The 22,201-nt window shown below is 38.3% G+C and overlaps 1 protein-coding gene across 3 annotated transcripts in view; it reads left to right on the top strand.

The window, feature by feature from the left end:
- LOC105672034 (serine-rich adhesin for platelets-like) overlaps positions 1–21,513 on the top strand; it is a 35,836-nt gene extending 14,323 nt beyond the window's left edge. For 2 of the 3 annotated variants that reach the window (XM_067355182.1, XM_067355181.1), the window contains 15 exons: positions 1,241–2,573; positions 2,777–3,441; positions 3,828–3,884; positions 6,480–7,943; positions 8,309–8,461; positions 11,460–14,933; positions 16,025–16,216; positions 16,304–16,384; positions 16,758–16,949; positions 17,137–17,745; positions 17,872–17,940; positions 18,051–18,807; positions 19,104–19,321; positions 19,706–19,987; positions 20,260–21,513. In XM_067355182.1, the coding sequence (XP_067211283.1) occupies positions 1,241–2,573; positions 2,777–3,441; positions 3,828–3,884; positions 6,480–7,943; positions 8,309–8,461; positions 11,460–14,933; positions 16,025–16,216; positions 16,304–16,384; positions 16,758–16,949; positions 17,137–17,745; positions 17,872–17,940; positions 18,051–18,807; positions 19,104–19,321; positions 19,706–19,987; positions 20,260–20,313 (9,600 nt within the window). In that variant the 3' untranslated portion in view covers positions 20,314–21,513. The remainder of the gene's footprint in view (positions 1–1,240; positions 2,574–2,776; positions 3,442–3,827; positions 3,885–6,479; positions 7,944–8,308; positions 8,462–11,459; positions 14,934–16,024; positions 16,217–16,303; positions 16,385–16,757; positions 16,950–17,136; positions 17,746–17,871; positions 17,941–18,050; positions 18,808–19,103; positions 19,322–19,705; positions 19,988–20,259) is intronic. The other variant, XM_067355183.1, reaches the window with a different exon arrangement.
- The last annotated feature ends 688 nt before the right edge of the window (positions 21,514–22,201 follow it).

Below are 22,201 nucleotides of genomic sequence, written 5' to 3'. Positions count from 1 at the left end.
AAACTCATTAATGTTTAATTTTTTACACACATTTACGAAATTTTAGATTAATGCTTAAAGAATTACTTGGAGTTCTGAACACCTGAAGCTAAATCTTTGAATCCGTAAACTTCTATTAAATCTCAGTATCTTCAGAGCTGCTGCGTGCTGCTGTATCTTTAAGTTTCCATAATTTTAAATTGATAGTTGTTAGACTCATGTATAAATCGATTCACGGTTTTATCGATTCGCTGCGGATTAATTTGACACGCCGCATTACAAGAACTGCCGCAGCACGCGGAAAACTCAATAGATCAGAAATCGAACGGTACCGCCGTCTAATTTACGTCTCGTGCAAATTTGGAAATAAGTTTGTTGCACGAATAAAAAAAAGAACGAAAAATACTAAATGAAGAGTGTGCACGCTAGGGCCATTTCCCTCCAAGCGTCAACAGGCCGATGCAGTCACGAATGTTTTAATGCTGCTTATTAACGCTGTCGGCGAAGGTATAATCTGTGACGAGTAAAGTCTACTACTTGCTGTAACAACTGGAACCACGATTATATAATTGCATTATTGTCAACGGCAACCGATCGATCGATCGAGCCGTCGGAGACCGGTTATTACCATTTGCGTTAATTGCGACTTCGGAAGATTCTTTTAATCACATAATTGATACTTTTTCCGCGATTTCGTCAGGTATGGCATCTTTGTAATCGACCTGCCGCATGTCGCTACGATTTTTCTTTCTTCCGATAGCAAAGCCCGCACTTTTGATTACACGATACGTTTCGTCTTTTTTTATATTGAGGCGATCACAATTTCCTAAGTACACGTTAATCAAACAATTATGGTTATCGAGTGATTGTTCATCAATTACTGTAAACGAAACTTCTAACTAAGATCTTCCGAAGCAACTATTTTACGTATTTTTTTTTAACATCCCTGTAATTTGAAAGTTTTTATGCCTCTTAATTTGCGTTTATTACTGATTAAATGCAGATAGCTAACGCAAATATTAAAACCAATTGTGCTTACAATTAATTTAAAAGCACACAATCGATTGTTGTTTAATTAAAAAAAATAATTAAATATTATTCAATAATAGATTCAAAAATTAATATATTATATCAATAAAATACAAAATGCGATATTTAGGAAATAGTTTAGCTTTATTTATGTTTTAATTAAGGTAAACTACGTAACCTGAATTAAATTAAATTGTTAAAAATACAATTGTGTATTGTAATATCTTTTCAGACCGACAGGCCGAAGGTACAAAGTCGCGGCAGTGCACGATATCATTCCAATCCGACTACAGAATCCAGTAGTTCTTCCACATCAACGACTAGATCGCCTCGCGATAAAAGTTCCCGTTCAGAGGTAGATTCCAATTTAAAACAACATGAATCGCATTTTGCAAGAGAAAGTTCGAGCAGATCGCGATCGAAATTAGAGCCATCAAAAACTACTAATGATTCCGTTGCTACATCACAGACAAATGCGAGACATTTAAATCCTAGTATCGATAATTTACGAAATCGTTCAAGATCGCATATTGCTCAAGCGCCTAAAGAAGAAACAATAAAAAGCAGGCAAGATGACAACAAAGAAAGCGTTCCGGAATCTCAAACGCCAAAACGGCAGACGGCGTCTCGAAGAGTATCTTCGGACGCGTCTCTTGTTTGGGTGGATAATGCAAAGTTGGATCTCGAAGTGACGAAATCGCCAGACCACTTACGCTCAAGAACGGGGAGGAAGATTTATGCAAATAACAATGGAAGGGAATCGAAGAGCCAAGTGAATCCGTCCGGAAATTTCTCGAATAAAAATCTACAAGAAACTAAAAGCCCGAGAAATGGATCGGAAGCGGAGGAGGCACGATTGGAGCATTCGAAGGCAATCGAGAACGTCGCCTCGAAAGTGAACACATCGAGAAAACTAGATGCGAAAGGCGCGAATAACTCTAGTAAAATCAAAGAACGAGACGTTTCGCTATCGGGCTCCGAGAGCGTCAGAGTGGACATTCCTCTGACACTCGGAAATAACGAGGATGCCAATTCTAATCTAGTAACATCCGCTACGACTTCGTCCGCCAGTGTGTCTCCAAGGCAAATCTCGAGACCGGTTAAAGAGGAAAGCAATGATATCGCGAGATCGAGCGCGAAAACGAGCAGACAATCCGACCGATCGAAGCCTCGTGGCAGATTCGCGACAGACGATTCTAATCAGACAGCGAATTCCGGAACTCGTCGAGCCAAATTCGATGACACCGCGAATGCGGAGACAAATGGACGATCTCCCAATTCTAGACGCAGATCCAGTGCAAAGAACGCGAATGCCAGAGATCGTTCCGTGCATAAATCACGAGACGCAGCCGCGACGGAAGCGAGAAATAGTGGCAGAAACAGAAACGCCGATTCCGAAATAAATACAAATGGACGAACGGAAGTACGACGCAGTTCATCCAGACGCATCCCCGACGGAAAACGAAGATCTAACGATAATAGAGCAAAAATTGCGGAAACTAAAGTGGATGAGCAAGATGCTCGAACGCAACCCAGAAGTCGGTCGCGCACTGTCAGCGATCTTGGTAAGTTTAATTTGGAATTATTTAAAAAGATATTCATTTTATTTCTCTTATAATAAATTGCTTTAATTGCTCAATTAGTGCACACTTGATAAAATTTCTAAAGATATTTATATCAAGTACATAAAAGTTTCCGTAATTTAAATTTAGAGTTAAGAAGCAATTATTTCTACAATATTTTGCAATAATTTTCACATTTTTCCCAGACATAACCACCATTTATATTCCGAAAGCGACAATTGCCGAAACTACGACCGTTTCTGCTCTGGATACCGAGATTACGACATCCAATTCTGCCATCACGACGATTAAATCGTCAACAACTACTGGAATGTCCTCTTCAACCGAGCGAGTCTATCGAAGCAAAGGAAGAGAGGAAAGTACTCGACCGAAGAAACCTCCGAAGGAAGATTTCTTTAATCATGGTCTAGGCTTCCGCGGCCGAAAGAGCACCACCGAGGAATCTTCTTCGAGAAATGCAGATTTGAAGAGCACCACGCCGAAAAGTGAAACGCAATTACAAGGCAATCCCGGGTGGACTCTCAGACGTCGACCTGGTCATGTCAATTACGACACTCCTTCGTCTACCTCCACATCAATTAATCAAGATCAGACCAACGAGATCATCTTGGCCAATGATTTGTCAAGCAGCACCGAGACGTCGTTGAGTAACGCGAAAGCCGGAAGAAGAGGCAGCACCAAAAGGCCAAAAGCGAAGTATGAGAGCAATACCGTGTCAGGCGTCGCAAAGAGCACGACGAGAGGCAACAAGACTTTCCACAAATCCGAAAGCTTTAGTCTACCCAAGCGGCTGGAGTCAGAAGAAAGCGATAATTATCCGCCCGCATTCCGGGCTAGACTGTCACAATTGGTGAGTCTGAATATTTATGGAAATTTTATTTTATTCTAGCAAGAATTTTTATTATTACGTTCCTCGTATTAATTTATATATAATTACAATAGGAACATAATAACTTTTTAGCTAAAGAAGAAAATAATAATTATTAATAATTTTATACACTTATAATTCAGATAAGGATGCACGGCATATTATAAAACTGGAAGTTTTTATTTCTTTTTTTTTTTAATTATTAATGCGCGATAAAAATGTATTAAAGATAACTCAAAATTTTTCTTAAACTTTTCTAAGTCGTCTACTTCTAAATTTTTACCGCAGACTATATGATACTCTTGCATTAAAGCTGCTAAAGAAATTGAATAATCAAACAAGCGCACTCAGTGAAAGAATACTTTCAGAAAAATTCGAACTCAAAAGTTACCGGGGCGAAGAGTACAACTAGGGCCAGCTTGCAGGTAAGACATGACGGTTGATATATTCGCTAAATCAACTAATAGTTATTACACGTAACATATTAACGATCTCATTTCTCTCAGTTTAATTTATTTGATTAATATTGAAAATGTTGATATTTAGCATGAAGCAGTAGTTAGTCTTTTATTATCGAATAGCATGTGCATATTTGCATTAATAAATTCATAAAGAGGGAATAATAGTAAGTAGAAATGAAAATTAATTAATGTGGTGGTGACTCGCGACATTCTCTTACTTATGTATTGTATAAATCTCAAAATGCTCCACGTAGGAACAGTTCAAGGAACTTACTCTTCCGCTGATTTACACGTTCCAGCACGAAACCGATGCATGTATTCGAAAAAATCGAAACCGTTGGAAATGCATTTGCGACAGACATAATCTTAAATGATTTTACAAACCTCGTATCTTTTATATTCAACACGCGTAAGAACATAACGGCAGTTCAGTTTGATTGTTATCGCAAATTGAGATTTTTGCGCATTAATCGGGACCGGCTTTGTTATTTCCTCGCGCGTGCTCACCTACGGAGAACCTTTTCTGGACTTTCCTTGGATTTTTCAATTAGATATTTGTTCACGGGAAAAAATACCTAATTTTTGATACATCGAGTTTATTTTCAGTTTCGGGTGGAGAGATATAAAGCAACGATTTAATTCGAATTCCACTTTTCACGAGGGAATCGTGGAAACATTTCTTGTAATCATCAATCATCGAATGCGGTCGCTGCAAATTACTGCGATCGAAGCCGACAGCAGTATAATGCGGAATAATAAATGGTGTATTGGCTGTTATAAACTCACACAAATGCATTATTAAGTACCAAATGGAATTGGAAGATGATGCATTATTAACATCTTCATGATTAGTATCGCCAAGCTTATTCGGTGATGGTAAAATGTAATCAAAACAGTTATGATTTCGATGAGTTCACTCTTCGAAGCTTTCGCCGGAAAGCTTTCGAGATGCGTTTGCGTAAGCTTGAGACATGGGTATAACGGTGACTATCCAAACGAGACTGGATTGAATGATATATCGCGATGCAAGGAGCGGCGAATCCTCGACGAGAAGTTTTCTCAAGATATATCAATTGCACAAATCTTAAAATATCATAATCTCAGCATCTTTTATCGATCGCGTTGGCTGCGATCTTAGTTTCACCTTCCAGCGCTTTTAATGATTGGAAATGAAAACTGAATAGATGTCGATTAACGATGCAATGAATGAATAGGGATTTTGCAAGCTGATTTTGATATAATCAACTTGTCTCTTCCTTCTTACGTTACCTACTAATTCAGGAGAAAGTACACTCGTAGATAAGTTATTGAAGCGAATCAAGTAATGGCCGCGTTCTTATTCAATCGGATAATTGAACTTGATTTGATGCGCTTCTCGAGATATGTCATAAAAGTTTATTACTAGGTTTGCTAACTGGAATACTAAATAGACCTTTTATCTCGGCTACCTTTCGCGGAGTAAAAGCACAATTTACAGCAATTTTCTATGATGCTTCAACAATATCTAAAAATTTTCAATTCTCTTAAATCCTTAATTATTTTCAATGTTTTATACGTCCAATTTATAAGAACATTTTGTCGAGTGAAAAAAGTGAAAGAGACTGATAATAAAAAAAGAGAAAGGGAAAGGAAAGAGAATTTAATATGATTCCGCAGGTGGTGTACCCATTATATTTGTTCGAAGCACAGGTGTAGAGAACAATATATCGTTGCGCCGTGATTGTTTGTTAGAAAGATAAATTCAATTAAAAATAAGTGAAAGAGCCTGATCGCTCGCTTACAGGTATCGCGGCCTACTTAACGCGACATAGAAAACGCGTACAGTCCTCATACATCTGTCACTTGAAATTTTTCTTTTGAACTATGACATCTAATTATAAATATTGATCTGTAAATACTGTATATATACATTTGCAAACAAGAATATTACATTGAAAAAATAAATCATTGTTTATCCGCAAAATTGCATTACAAAAATATGCTTTACATACATGAGAAGTAGTACACGATAATTCGCTAATTTTTATGCACTTTTAACACATACTTCTTCAAGTATTTTGTACGTAAAATTTTATATGCCTTTAAAACACGAGTAGACATATTTTCATACACGATTCGCGCTTATCTCACACCTTACTTGCCTTGCAAAGTGTAAAAATTTAAATCGTGGCACCTGACAAGATCTAACGATTGAACTTTCAGTCCACGCCAACGAAATCTTGGTTCGATGTCGTTGGCCAGCTGGTTGCGTCGATCGTCTTCTTTCTTCAGTTCATCCGGCTTCTATTCTTCCGTTAAAAGCAAAAGTTCAGTGTAGCGCTGCTAAACGATTATATCAACTTTTCTATTGTTATAAAAATAAAGAATACAGTTTACGTTTACCTGTACGATTAAGTTTTACAAACAGTCTTGAGAACGTCGCTTCGAGTCGAGGACGACGAATGTCTCGTCGAGATCGTACTAACAGCGTTTACTTCCGAGCTTTCGGCAGGTTGCTTACGAACGCTTGGCGATTTCAGTCGCGCACTTAAAATGGAGCTCTTTGAACGACCTTTTCAGGCCACGAAACCAAGCACATCGTCCCTCTTCTCCGAAAGGTCCAAGCTGAAGTTGGACTTAGCTAGGAGATTAATCAAACCCGAACTGAACGTTGACGAGAAAGACTTCGACGTGACGACAACCCCTTATTCCGGTAAATCGACAGACGTGTCGGCGGTCAGCGAAAGCAGGAACGTAGAGAAAACGACAAAAGCGACCAACAAACTCAGCGGTGCTCGTGTCACACACGGAAGTCCGATAATCGGAGCAGAGAAATCGATCGCGAGAGGCAGATGGAAGATCCTAGACGCCAGAAAGTCCTCCAAGGATGGAAGTATCGATGCTTCTATCGCATCGTCTACGATCGCGACCAAGAAAAGTCGCGTGTCCTCTGAAAGAACAATCGCGTCTTTGCCCGTCGTGGAAGGACCGTCGATCACCGAATTCAATATACCTCGCAGAATTACGGTCTCGTATCGCGGCACCACGGAGGAAGCAGGAGCCACGACTATCGATATGACGAAAATCCCACGGTATTCGCAGGATGAAACGTCTATGTCGCCAAATTCAGTGGACGCTGCGGACGAGAACAACGTTCTTACAACCGTCGAACCGCTGGATAAAATGTCCGTCAGAACAATTGGGCTGGATAAGCAGACTTACAACGTGCAGAAAGATCCTACGACGACGGAGTTTGCACAAGTTTACACCACGAAGTTCCCTCACGAGGTAACGCTATCGCCGACTGTCGTCACGCCGAGAAGCACGCATTTGTCGTCCGCGGACTCGCAGTCGGAGGAACATTATCCCGTCTACATTCCTGATGCGAGGAAATTCGACTCGTTGAAGGACGAGGAGAAGACGAGCTCGTCGAGCGACGCGACGAGGAGCAGCTTCCGGCCTCGTTACACGAAGCAACAGCGGCCGGACAAGATAACGATCTCTATGGTGACATCGAGAACCGCCGGTCCCACCAGCAGATACGTCAGAAAGAAATCCGGCGTTTTCACGCCGTACGACGCCATTCCTAAGCCGCTCAGCACGGAGTCGGCGCTGACGCAGACGAAGCGACGAGATTTCCGGCCGCGTACGGCGACCTACAGGAGGCACTCCGAGGTGCCGACCAGCCAGCTGGTCCAGCAGTCGACGGTGGCTAGAGAAGATCCTGCTGGCGTCACCATCACGCCGAAACCGACCAAAGATCGGTTCGTCACGCCGACCGCTCGTTCTTCGCCCTCCGAACCGCTCGTCAGCGTGAGGATCGATACTTCGAACGATACCAAGTCGCAGGTGTCTGGTGTCGCTGAAACTAGCAACGGCAACAGCGGCAGCTCCAACATTTTCAATCCCACCAGAAGCACGTTCCTCAACGGAAACACCACCACGCTGTTGGAACAGTTGCGAAGCACCGTGGCACCGCTTTTGAACACCTTGGGTAATAAGACACCTGTCTTTTCCGCAGCCTACTCCAACGTGGACACCGGGGTAAGTGATTGGATAAGTTTCAGAAAATTATCTGCTTCCTGTCTAAATTAAATCATAACATCCTGTGATATCTAGTTGAGAGGATAATTATTCTAAGACACTCTCTCTTTGTAACAAGCAGAAGTCGCGTGAAAGCAATTTTTGGAAAATAATTTAATATATATATTATGTAAGAACTTTGTTAAAATGATTGTTTGAAGTCGTAATAATTAATTCGCAAGTGGACAAGTACAGAAATAAATGATTTTTAATTTTGAATCAAATAAAACCAATTGTGTTTGTTAAAAGAAATATTTAAATTGCAATGTACATTTCTATATTTTACATGTTGAAGAATATTGTGTATTGTATTTTTGTGCAAATAGAATTCAGCCGGCAGAATTACGCCGAATGGTTCTCCGCCAAGATTCAGCGCGAGATATAAAGGGGCAGAATTGTTTGTGAGAAAACCGTCCAGTGGACAAGCTGTGGTGCCATCGATTACGACATCGTCGACTACGGCCTCGACACCGATAGAGGTAAGGCTTTTGAGAATTTTGGAAAGAATCTTATGAAGGAATGTCGTGAAGCTTTTCTTGTTTATTAATGCACATTGTAACCACTTTCTAATTATATTTTGTGTGCTCACAAGTCAATTGAATAGAGAGCGATGGTTTTACAAGCCTGCCAGCTTTTATTTTACGCTTTAGTAGCAACGATTTCATCAACATGATATTCTCATTTCATGACGCAATATGTCATTTATGATATATCGATATTATGAATATAATTATCGTAATTATCGCGCGTTACATGGAATGTATTCATGTGAAAAGTTTCAGCAAAAAATTAGCAATTGTTTTTACTCTTAAAAGCGGTAAGAACAATGTTACAAGTTCGGTAGTTGTGATATACACTTTACGTAATCTTATCACTTATTGAACATTACACCTGAATTTGCATTGTCTTAAAGTAAATGCAAACTGGTTGTATTTTACATGCGTTTTATGTACACGCGTATGTATACGATAATGTGTTACGCTGTTCTATATAGATTTTTCACATAGTGAAAATAAGGATAGCTCTTAATGAGTGATAGTAAAAAAATCGCGATGGAAAGATCAAGGTAAGGCGATATGCGAGCCAAACGTGTTAATAGTTCCCTTCAGGAAAAGTTACGTGAGGTAATTTTCTGTGCTTAAAAGGTGTTCCCTACGAAGGTACCAGAGGATTCCGGAGCAGTTGCGCCGCCATCGTGGACCGAAAAATCTATCATCACCACATCATCGAGCGATGTTGTTCTTAATCATATCAATGCAAATAACCTGCGTTAATCTGAATCACAATAAGAAACCGGAATCAATAGTCACCCGCGCTTTCTTTATCCCTAGTTTTTAGCCGAATATTACCGAAATATAACGATTGTTGTACAAGTTACAAGATGCTTTTTCTAAATTACATTAACAACAGCTTCAATCTGTGCGATCAATCAGTCAATATCAACGCTTTGAAGGAGCACTCTTGCACAAGCATCAACATTGCAACACGAATTAAAACAATCTATTGGGATTAGGGTCATCTTATTAAGTCAGCTAACATTTAAGAGAAAGGTTCACCCCGAAAAAAAAGTATGATTTATTAATTTTCGTCGAGAAAGATTAACGCACGGTCATCGATCACGATCATGTCATCTCATGGCACTCAAGCATTATCGCATACACACTTATATGTGCAAATATTGTACTATATAACTTTATATCTTTTGTAATAAATGTATCGATTTTAGCATCGCACGCGATTAGCAATTGTTTGCCCTCATTTAGACACGCCAGACCGATATCAAACTATGCATTGGAGATTGAAGATTGCAAATTGGAGATTAAAATTCGACCTATCAAGATAAAGTGGGCTAAGATTGATTGATCGATCGCATTCTAATCTCCAATTCGCAATCTCAATCTCCAATGCATAGTCTGATATGGATTTTAGAGATAAAAAAATATACAGTTCTGCGAATATATATTTTTTTACTGAAAATATATGAATCTTCTATAAAAGAAGAATAAATGAAGCAGTAAATATAAAATTTTAATTCAATTCTTGCTTTGTTTTTGATATGTATTTTTATGAATATAACGAGTCAATCTAAGAGGAGATATCGAGATGTTTCGAACAAGTGCAGATTTATTAATTGCAAGTATTAATTGCAAGTAAGAATATTAATTAGTGCAAGAACCAGCCAACATTTTGGAAAAACCCTCTAAAAAATATTTTACAATATTTTAATTTTTCTATAAGAAAAAATAAATTTCTGTGATAGATATTTATTTTTTTTTTATATATATATCGACATCTATCATATATTTATTATATATATCATATCTTTGTTCCTAAATATTATCCTCAAATATTTTGCAAATAACTATGTAACATTGTATCCTTAAAAATAATACCTATCTCGATTCCTATCTCGATTCTATGCTCTATTGTGCGTGTTCCATTTCATTAAGAATATTGCTCTTGAACGAGAAGTGAAAGTATACATTCGTGTATAATAAATACGTATAATAAGAACTCGATATCTGCTGCACATAAAACGTGATAAAATAAAGATGATTCTAAATATTGACAAAGAAGCAAGAATGTAGCACGTCATCATCATGCATTCCATTAATAATTTTTTATTTCTATCATTTTTAATGATAATTTTATATTCTAATATTTCTTTTATCAAAATTCACTTTGAAAGTCAAATTGAGTTGTACGATAATTTTTTATCACGCAAATTGAGATGGCGCGAGTAAATTTCGTACTTTACGCGTGCAAAAATTTATCGCTTTCGAGGCTTCTATTGGGTAATCATGCGAAAAATGATAATGCAATACTTCCGTAATAATGTAATAGCGAAAGTACAGTGGAGGCCTCTGTAGATACAAGATAGGAGCCGGCAACACCTCGAAGAAAAGAGGAAAAAGTATCGGAGGCGAGAGGGAAACTAGTCTCTTTGCCAAGTATCTTTAATCTTAGGAACAAGTTTCTGAAACTGTTAGATGTCGAAACAATTTTCTTTCCTCTTGCAGTTCGTATCGTTCCCAAGAGATGGTGTATGCTCATATATTCATAATATCTGCTTATAATTATACATACATTTGTCTTGAATTATCAAAATTTTTTAATCAAATAATATGCTAATCGTAAGCAACGTTGTATATTACACTTTTAGCTATTCTCATTGTGTCAACTTGGGTATGAAATTGTACATTTGTAAATACAACAGATAAAACGATAATTTTAACTCTTAAACGCGCAAGCTGTTGTCATTATTTGTACTGCGATTTAAAATCTTTGAGCTGAATACTTTTATATTGCAAAAAAAAGAGTGCAAGCGATGCGTTTAAGGGTTGAAAACGCTGTCCCGACGTGTAGATTGTACATGTTTGAAAATTCTCGTAATTCAGAATTGTTCAAAATCGACTTGCCACCGTAATTGCACTGGAAAGTGTACAGCACTCGCACGCACCGAATTTCTGATTGCAGAATTCCGGTTCAGCACCACCCGTTGACATCAACAGCCCCGGCGAGCCCAGATTCGTCACTTTTTATCAAGCATTAGAGTCAGCTAGTATAAGAAACGAGAATTTGGGCACGGACGATGTTTCCCAGCGGCAAAAACTAACTGGCGGGGTAACGAAAATAGACTCTAACGCTACTGTATCTAACGGCGTCAATAACGACACTGCTAACAACAATGACACCGCAAGCCCCACCGCAACAATCGCGACCACATCATCCCCAGATACTATCGTAAACACTACCACCGCCGGTCAGTCGGCAAATATTTCACTTGCTTCGAGATTAGGTACGGAGAATATCGGCGATCCCTCAGCCTCGACGACGGTCCAAACCCTCGGGAATCCGAGCGGGGAAACGACCCTGCCGAGCACTAACGCCGGCGAAACCACTCCAATCTCCACCTCGGAATCGCCCGGAATTACCACTTCCGATAACACGATAACGAACACACCAGCCAATGTCCCGAGCTTTCCTTCGGAACTTACCACAACCGAGGCATCAACCACCGTTGATGCAGGTACAACGGTATTTTCCCCGACCACCGAAAGCGTCACCGTGATGACGCAAGCACCGGAAATGACGACTGTGTCCGCGATAAATAATACATCGGAGAATATTGAGACGAATACGATACCCGAAGGGAGTACAACGCAACAGCCGAGCACAACGCTGTCTCAAGTCGTAAATATGAACAATGTAGATGAAAATATAGAAACGAATACCATACAACAGTCCGATGGAACGGCTGTGCCTCAAACGACGGAAATCACGAGCACCACCGATGCAACGACGACGGAAGAAATTTCGAACGACATCTTCGACTTTCGCGCAACACAATCACCTGTCGTTACAACTACTTTCAAAACGCAATTCGATGTCGCGCAAGATATTTTATCGCGCTTACAAGAAAATCTCTCTACAGTCGGAACATTTGTCGAAGAACCCACTACAACTATCTCATCCGTACTGTCGAATACAATACCAGATTCGTCATCGACAAGTGCGGAGAGTTCAACGCCGGGAAACGTCGAGACGACGACGTCAATGCAAGAAACAACGACTGACCGAAATGTCGATACAAACATCGATACGACAATCGGATCGGACAACCGCGATTCATCAAATTCGAGTACAACGGCGGGGCAGAAATTATCGAGTATCGTAGACGAGCGTAATGCGACATTAGATCCTGAATTGGCAACGACAACTCAGGACGCGCGTAGTCCGGGAGATTCAAGCACAGAAGCTGCGACTACCACGTCAGCGCCACAACTTCCCACCGATTTCGTTACGGAAGACACGCCCAGGTCGTCTAACGATACGTTACTCGCTGAACTAATGACTATCGCGAAGACACTCTTCTCGGAAGTGATGAACGAAACGCGCGATGAGCAATCGCCAAATCAGATATCCGATATCGAAACGACCACCATTCCAGGTGCAAATAATTCGATTCAAGCCGACGGCAATGTAGAAAACCGATTGTCCCTGAACGACACGCCGGAAGCGACCACTGCATCTCCCGAACTTTCGACTCTTTTAGAAAGCACTTCCGAAAGTATAGACGCCACAACACCCGTTGATTTACCCGAAAGCGCAGGAGAAAATCGTGGCCCCGTCGTAAAGTCGGAAATTTCGTTAACGGAATTTAACACGCGACCCACCGATGTCCAGAGTCCAGTCGACGTAGGTGATATTACTACAATGCCTGAAATATTTTCTCAAATAAAAATTGAAACACCCAAAGCGGTAGTACCCGTTACAGCCAGCATGACTTCAGAACTAACCACTAATACGCCCGACTTACGATTATCTAATACAATCCAATCATCTAATAATAATACTACCAAAAATAATATCGAACAGCAGATTTCGATCGTCGATTCCGCGCAACAATTCACGACTGTTCCGAATAACGACGTCGAATTATCGGATCGGCTATTGGAATTTGCAACGAACTTGGCCACTAATAATCCCTTCGTGACGAATTCTATTATTGCGAATATGGAAGGGATATTATCCGACGTAAACGAATTGTCCACGACACCGTCCGTGGAAACGATAATGGAATTAACCACTAGCGTAATCATTACGGAAATAAACGTTGTACAAACGAACGCCGTAGGTATTATTACTAATCGGACACTCGAATCCAGTACGATAGAGCCTGACCTAATTAATTCATCGAGTACCGCCACGATGCTTCCAACGGTATTCGATGATAACGTAACCGATACGAGCGGCACTCAGCCGCTTAATAAAGAGCCTTTCACCACGGAATCGGTTCGTAATCTATTAAGTTCCACCGACACCGCCATCACTAATCAATTCAACGACCTAACAACAAACGCTCCTCGAACGATGAGCGACCTCGTAAGCAATATGCCAAATCTTATTGCCCGTTTCCAGGATACAACGGCAACAACAACCGCCCAAAGGACGGCTGGTTCGGGAATCACTCAACCCCAGCAAACGACCGAAATCATTACCACCATTCCTACCGTCACAGCGTCTTCAACCGATTCTCCTGCATCCTCCGAATCCTCCGCCACGACAACCACCTCATCCCCATCGGTCGAGTCGACGGTAGCAACCGCGACGACGACGGAGACCGCGACGACGACGACGACTGTCCAGACGACTACAACTTCCGCGCCGACGACCACTTCGACTGTCGACATAAACGAAAACCTCGTCTCCACCGAGACGTCGACTGACACCTCGACTATGCGAGACACGACGGTTGCTCCGAACGAATCTGTGGACTTGAACGTGATATCAAGAATGGACGCCGGGGAGGAAACGACGACGAGCGCCGCATCTTCCACGAGCACGCCGACTGCAACGACTGTAGCAACCACACAGACTAATACGAATCGAATGACCACATCCGGTAGCGCATTAAATACGGGCTCCGTCGCGGGACGTTTCGGCCAGACGACACCGAAATTCGATTCCTCCAGCAAAGCGCCCGTCCGCGACTACTTGGTTTACGGTGTTTATCCGAACAAGACCATCGTGCGGAAGCGGCCCGAAGACAATCTGATCGACGCCAGGAACGTGAACAGCCCGTATGTGATATTCGGCATATTTCCGGACGGCAGATTAGTCCGGAAGTTTCCGAACGGGACGATAATACCGGAGTCATCCAGGAACCCGGTCGAGGTTGTGTTCACACTTAGCACTACCACTACTACTAACCGACCAGTCCCCAGGCCGTATTATAACCAGGCTAACCAAGTGGGATTTTATAACCAGTACCAAGCCCCGGTGTATTATAATAATAGACCCGTGGACGAGCTGACGGGAGGCGTCCTGAGCCCGAGCCCCGTTGATTTTGGACTTATTGGTAATGCAATCGGCGTACCCCCTGGAGGTGGCCCCAATTTCGCGGGACCACTTGGTCCTTCTGCTAGCGTCCCGAGCACAAATAAAATGGTATCTCTATCTAACTTCTTCATTAAAGTCATATTTTATCGATAAGTTTGGCCGAAGAATCGCTCGATTAAAGAAATAAATCGAGGTCTCTTGCTCTTTAAATTTTCAAAAATCATCGCAATGCGCGAGTAAATTGGAATCATTCGATATTAATTGTTAACGGAAATCATATAGAAATCTGTTTACATTTGTACTTCAGTAACATTTATTGGGCAGCATTTAATTTTACCTATTGAATTTAAAAGTTCCTATTCAATATAAATCATAATAAAGTTTTATAACATTTTCTTTGAATAATTGTTATGTAATTTTATTAACATTAACGTTGGTTTTTTGGAACTTTGTGACTTGTCTTTATAACTTTCTTTCTAGCAGACTTTCTTATAATAAATATGCTTTATATTTTTTATGTAATTTTAATAAAATGCAATTTAATACTTTTCTTCCAGGTAAAAAATATCGAAATGCTACAACAACTGTAAAGTATTGTAAATTTGTAAATAATTGTAGCATATTTATAGCACTTTTGTTCACTCACTTGCACTTTTGGACTTTTGTTTTTACGCACAGTATCTTTCATTAAGTATAACGTACACAATTTATCTTTTCAATCATGTGTATTTATTTATATGAAATATTTCGTGATTAAAAATATTTTATCAAAATTGACTGCGACAAATTTTAGAGAACGCGCTAAAAGAGTCTATTTTTATTATTCTCTTCAAATCCAAAATTAAAAAAAACTCAATATTTCCAAATAAATTTGTTAAATATTTCAATTTTCGAAGCTCTTAAATTATTTAAGATCTTGATAAGAAGAGATAGAATTTCATAATTCTGAAAAATAAAGAACTCTACGATAGAACAAATCTATAACTCAATATTAAAAGACTTACAAATCGAATATTTTTATTTGACAACGGGAGTTTCAAGTTAATTGCATTAATTTCATAGTTAGTTGTACTAACTTCGGCTTTTTCGCACTATTTCTTACAGAATAGCGAGTTTATAAATTTTATTTCTATATAATTGTGCATCATATCGTGACTACTTGTTTGGCGAAGTTATTAAATGTGCAATAAATATTTCAGAGCGATATTTTATTAAAAATCCGAATGGGTCTATTGCCAAATGCAGCAATCGGTAATTCACCAACACCAAGTGCAAATAACGTTCAAGCACAAGGCCCTATCGGGCCACCTATCACTCGAGACCGCGAGAGGAACGAAGCATCCCAAACAAGAGTGACTTCTGATCAACATAGCTCTGTATATATCGGACAGGTAATAAGGAGATAAAAATATTACAAAATTAACTATATTAAAAAAAGATAACATTTAAAAAATTATTAACAATTATAAATATTTTAGGATAAATTTATTAATTATCAGATTGACGGCGCACCTAACACCAATCCAAAAGTTCTTGATGTGAGGATAAATTCAGTGGCTGTAAGTAATCGATAGAAAAATTTATCATAATTTAAAATATTTAACATTTCCTTAATTATGAAATTTTTTTATGCAAGAAAACTCTTGTTACTAATAAATTTCCGTGCTTTCTATTTATTAAGAAGTTTGAGCTTACAAAAATTGCATCAAATTTTTCTTATTTCTTTAAAATAAAATTATTTATTTTATACTGTATATAAAAATGACGATAAAAATGTCTTTTATTTTCTAACGACATATAAAATTAATAGAAAAGATATATTATAAAAACTAATTTCCCAAATTATCTACCTGCTACTCTATAAATAATTGCAAGCCATCGATAAAAATTATATGGATTATAATTATCAATTCACTATCAATTTGTTATTAGACTTCTGTAAACGAAGGTACAGCATCATCTACTGCATCGATTCCGTCTTTCGGGAATTTGCTAAGCAATCAATCGGGTGGTGGCATAGTAACAGCGCCTCCCGGTTTTCCTTGGAAAGATCCTCTCGATCAGATATTTGGCATCACCACCAATTCACCTGTACAAACGGCATCCGTGGCATCGAACCAATTGGTGCGTATTAATCATAATATTGAATCTCTCAAACTTCTTTCTAATTAAAGCAATGCTTAAAATTGAACAACTATATTAAGACGAATATTGAAAATTATCAATAAGCTAAACAACAAAGTTGAGTTGATAATTTTTTAACTATTGCTATTTTTTATATCATCTACTGACAGATTATCTTTATGTGTAGGACGAGCCGGCCGACAGAAATGTACCAATTAGGTCACGTCCCGTAAACTCTTTGGTAGAAATCTTCACGCCGCCTCCGAGCTCAAGGAATAATCAACGCAACAACGCATTGACAGCTGCGTCAACTAGCTCAACTGCCGCCTCAATTAACTCCACAACTACTGCGAGCACTACTTCTACTACTACTCCTACTACTACTCCTACTACTACTCCTACTACTACTAGTACTACTATTCCTACTACTACTAGTACCACCACTACACCGTCGACAACTACTGTCGCTACTACCACGCCATCGACAACCACGGCTGCTACTACCACCACTACGACAACTACTACGACAACAACTACGACGACTACTACTACTTCAACGTCGACAACCACCCCTGCAACGACTACGACGAGACAACCAACGACAGCTGCAACATCTACGACTCCTCGACTTGCAACAACCGCTTCTTCGATAATTGCTAACGCTGTGAACATAGGAACAGTTCCGCCATCATCTACCACAACGAGATCCGTAAACAATGCAAAAGATAAACAAGCAAATACGAAGGAAAACGCATTTGGTACAACGTTCGGTGATTTAGCTCTGCTAAATTCATTGGTAAGTCTATTTTATTTATTTGCAATTATTTTAATATTTTTTTCTTTCCTCCAAGTACGAAGAAACGTTGAACTATTTTATTATATAGAGTACAAAATTATACGTGATATAATAAAATTTTTATAGTTACAGAATGCTAACGTTAAAACCTCCCCGAGCACGCTAAGTGAAGTAGAACAAATGTTAGCAAACAGGGTAAGTAAAGTAAAGCGTAATATTTCTGATAATATTGCGCCTATTATCTTTTTCCAAATTATTAGAAATTTAACAAACAACTCAATTGATATTTTTTATCTTTTTTATAGATTTTAGAGCTTGCATTAGCTGGACCTGGACCGACACGATCGCCGAAAGCAATTCAAAGCTCAAACTTAAATACAGATTCTAATGCGATCAAGGATCTCTTGTCACCCGGTCCGTCTTCTAAACCGATAGTGATCGATTTATTACCACGTTCAACCACATCATCGCCGAGTTGGCAATTAAGCTCTAGCACATCAAACACAAAGAAATACACTGAGGCAAGCACGACTGCGTCGATACAATCCAGCACCGTGCCGATTACCACGACTAAGAAACCAGTCGTTATCACTGCCAAGCCTAAAACGAGGCCTACTACTACCACTGCTCGAGCGCCCCTAGGATTTGGTGCGAATTTATGGCGAGTCTTATTCGGTGGCAACTTGTTCGAAACGTCCACAGCAGCGAGTGCTAGAAAACAGAAGCCTACAACTAAAGCGGCAAATCCTAAGCCTGTCCAAACTACTCAGAAACCAGCACAGATCGTAAAATCAACTACGCATAAGAATAACATAATGTCTACGGCTCCGATCAGACACACAACACCGAGAAGCGTAGATATCTCGGACATTCAAGTGGCTTCGACGAAATCGTTTGTGGATAGTGTCGGTTCCGCATCCGCTTCAACGCCAAGCTCGATTTCCACACGTCAGGCGTTTTTAAATAATCCGAATCCTAGATTGAGCGATGTTTCCACGTCCACGTATTCACCGGAGGATGACGCAAAATTCCTGACTGCGCTCTTGCAAGCCGTGCAAGCAGGTAAATCAAAATTTTTTTTTTTTATAAAATGCTTCAACAAAAAATGCACATTAAATTCTAACTATTTAGCTTGGATTTTGTATATTGAAAAAATATATTCGAAAATAATCTCATTAATCAAGTTGCATAGATAAGCTCAAAGTTACTTTATATTTACGAAATTGTCAACTCGACCAGAGCTAGATATAGAAAAAAAAAAGTTTAAAATATAAAATTAATTTGTACATGTCATTGATTTTGTTTTTCGGATTTTCGAACTACTGGCTTTATTAATTCACACTCAATTTTTATATTAGACGCGAAAACGAGCACTTCTCCAACAAGTGGAATAACCCAAGATGACGAAGCCTTTTTAAGGGCGATTTTAAGTAATCGAGCTAGCATGTCTAGTACGACACCAGCATCAGCAGCAGCTGAAATAAATCCTGCTGCTTTATTGGCACTACTTCTAAAGCAACAAGGCATAGAACCGTCTACACCAGCAACAAAACTTAGGGAACAATTACAGTTAGCCGTGAGTAAAAAATATGTATTTATAAAACTCATACTCAAATACTCATAATCGGCATAAAACCAATTTTGTCTACTAGTTAATTTTAAGTTAGATTTACTTTAATAAAAAATTGATTTGAGAGCGCTTATTTTCGAAAATTTCAAAAATGTTAATCTTTTATTCTCGTCCGCCGATTTTTGCTAAAACTGCAAAGTATAATCCGGTACAAATTTTATCGTAATATTTAGCCTTAAAAATGTGATAACTGAAGAATGCATCGGCAAACTTAAACAGATCTAAAAAAGAACTAGCAAATAATCATTATACGACTTCGCCACAAAATATTATACGGAACACAAATCACTTTAGATTTTTATCTTATTTAAAAATTGTTATAATTTTTAGAGTCAAGGCTTGACCACCCAGTCGCAACCAGATCCAAGCTCGACTACTAGCCGACCAACGACAACTACCAATAAGCCAGCCATTAGCTCGACCACTCGACCTGTGGTCAGCACAACGAGAAAAGTGACATCGAGACCAACCTCGAGACCAAGGCAAACACTACAAAGTACGACATGGTCTCCAAGTTCCACGTACCCACCTCCTCTCTTCGGAGAAAATGCAGGTAGCGGGCTGGTTACTGCTACTAGAGCCTTCGGCCAGTTTCTTGGTGCTGCTATTACGGTAAATATCCTTCTCTCGTGAACGCTCGTAATCATTTTCCTCAATTAATTAAAAGATTTCTTTCTAATTCACAAAGATTTGAAATTTTTCCTATTGTATCCTGATGATAATAGATGTACAAATTTGATATCTTTCTTTGTAAGATTTCGAGAGACTGAAGAATTATTCTCTAGATAATTAAGAAAATATTATTCAAACGCGTAATGTGTTGTGTTGAAAAATAAATCACAATTTTACATCATATTTTAATTACATTTTGATTTGATTTTTAGGGTGCAGCCCAACAATTGCAATCTTTCCTAAGAAACGGCACTAGAAGCGGCTAATTGATTGACCATTATTAGAATGAAAAAGAACAATGTATTAATTTCCGCTCAATCTGAGTATAAATCAGAATTGAGGTTGTGGTAGTTGTTAATTAATAATGCGCTTACCGTTGAAAGCGCATAGAATGGCAACTTGAAAGTTGATAAAACGCTAGAGAAAGTTCAATCAAGACAGTACAAAGTAAACTTGCTCAATTAGTACAAAAACATTTCTATGAATTATTGGACAAATAAAAAAAGTATAATTTTTTAATTTTGTATTTTAAAAGTATTTTTCTGAAAGTGAACTAAAGTATTCGGAAGTATTCCGATAGTAATAAAAAATTTTAAACCGACTGCTACAATAGATAAAACTAAGGTATATTCAATGTCTTGATTGAATGTTATTGATTATCGATACCTGATTTTTAAGAAATAGTAATATTTTATTCGTCGTTGTTAATTATTACGTATGACATGGCACTATTTCGATAGAAACTTGAAAAAAAAAAATTAGTTAAAGATATCAATTAATTCTTTTTTTCTGGCATTTTTGAAATGGCTCTCATTTAAATAAAAATTTATTAATGTAAAATAATTTGTTTTAATATAAACAAACGCATAAAATTCCTATTTAATATCACGGCCTGAAGCGAATAAACACAGCGTGCAAAAAATTCAAAAGTGCCTAAAATTGTTTATTTTCTCGGTATCTTTTCGACATATATTTTCGCAACGAGTTGCAACAAGAGTTACGAGAATATTTTTCTCAAATTTCTCTTGTTTCGTAATGATTTGCAACGACGATTTCAAGTGTGTACTATTTTAAAACGCTTTGCAAACGTTTCCAAAGTAGGTATTCTGACATTTTTCCGAACGTACTTATGGAGATGTTTGTAACGATTGTCGTAATTAAGATAATATTAGCGCGACGTTCTTCATATTGTTGACTCTGCTATCGAGGCATCTTGTTTCGATGCTTCTTTTTATTTTTCTATGGTCTTTCTTTGTACAGTAAAACGGTAAATGTGCACGGTTGATCCTTAAAACACCGCGTGCGGATAATTTCTACCGATAGAAAACAGAATTTAGTAAAACTATATGTTAACTTTGTGACAGTAAAATTTTCCTTTAACCTTTTAGCTATAGAAAATTGAATTTAAAAAACTACATATTTGTATACGAAGTATCAAATAAAAAACCTGATATTTTTTTCTTTTACTTGATCGATATTTTGCCACGTATTCGCGTATTAATAAACTATACGCATATTATAGATTGTTTCTAGATATACTATTGGAAGGAGCATACTGTATTTTTAGTATATGTGAATAATGTGATTAGAGTGAATGAGAGAGAAAGGGCGACATTGAGGCAGTGCCGATTCATTTTGAGCGAGTTTTTAGAACTTTATGGTATTTGTTTGGCTAAAAGAAAAGAGCGCTGTCTCAATATTAGTTTCTTTCCCCATTCTGGTATTAGAAATGTGTTATTTGTAACTAATAAAATACAGGGCAACTCAACGTTTATATATACAATTTCAGTTTAAGATGATATAATTATTTAGGTGTTCCTATAAGTACTTCTTAAGAACTTTATTTAATAAATTTTTAATTTCTGATTCATATATATATATTTTTTTTCTCTCTCTCTCTCTTTCTCTCTTTCTATAAACGATTAATTTCTCTGTCGTAAATCATACATTCTGTTTTAATAAAAAAGGAGCAAGATACATGAGTCAAATATACAAAATTATTTCGTAAATTCTCACCTTATAGTTTCGTTAATGAAACAAATGGCGTCAACGTTTGTTATAATTCAATGCTAAATGTCTATTCGGTGTTCTATATGCATACTGAACGTGCTCTAATTACATAACGTATATTTGCACATTAAACAACTTCCCATA

The sequence above is a fragment of the Linepithema humile genome, chromosome 5 (genome assembly GCF_040581485.1).
Source record: "Linepithema humile isolate Giens D197 chromosome 5, Lhum_UNIL_v1.0, whole genome shotgun sequence".
Taxonomy (NCBI): domain Eukaryota; kingdom Metazoa; phylum Arthropoda; class Insecta; order Hymenoptera; family Formicidae; genus Linepithema; species Linepithema humile.
This window is presented reverse-complemented; position numbering and strand designations above follow the sequence as displayed.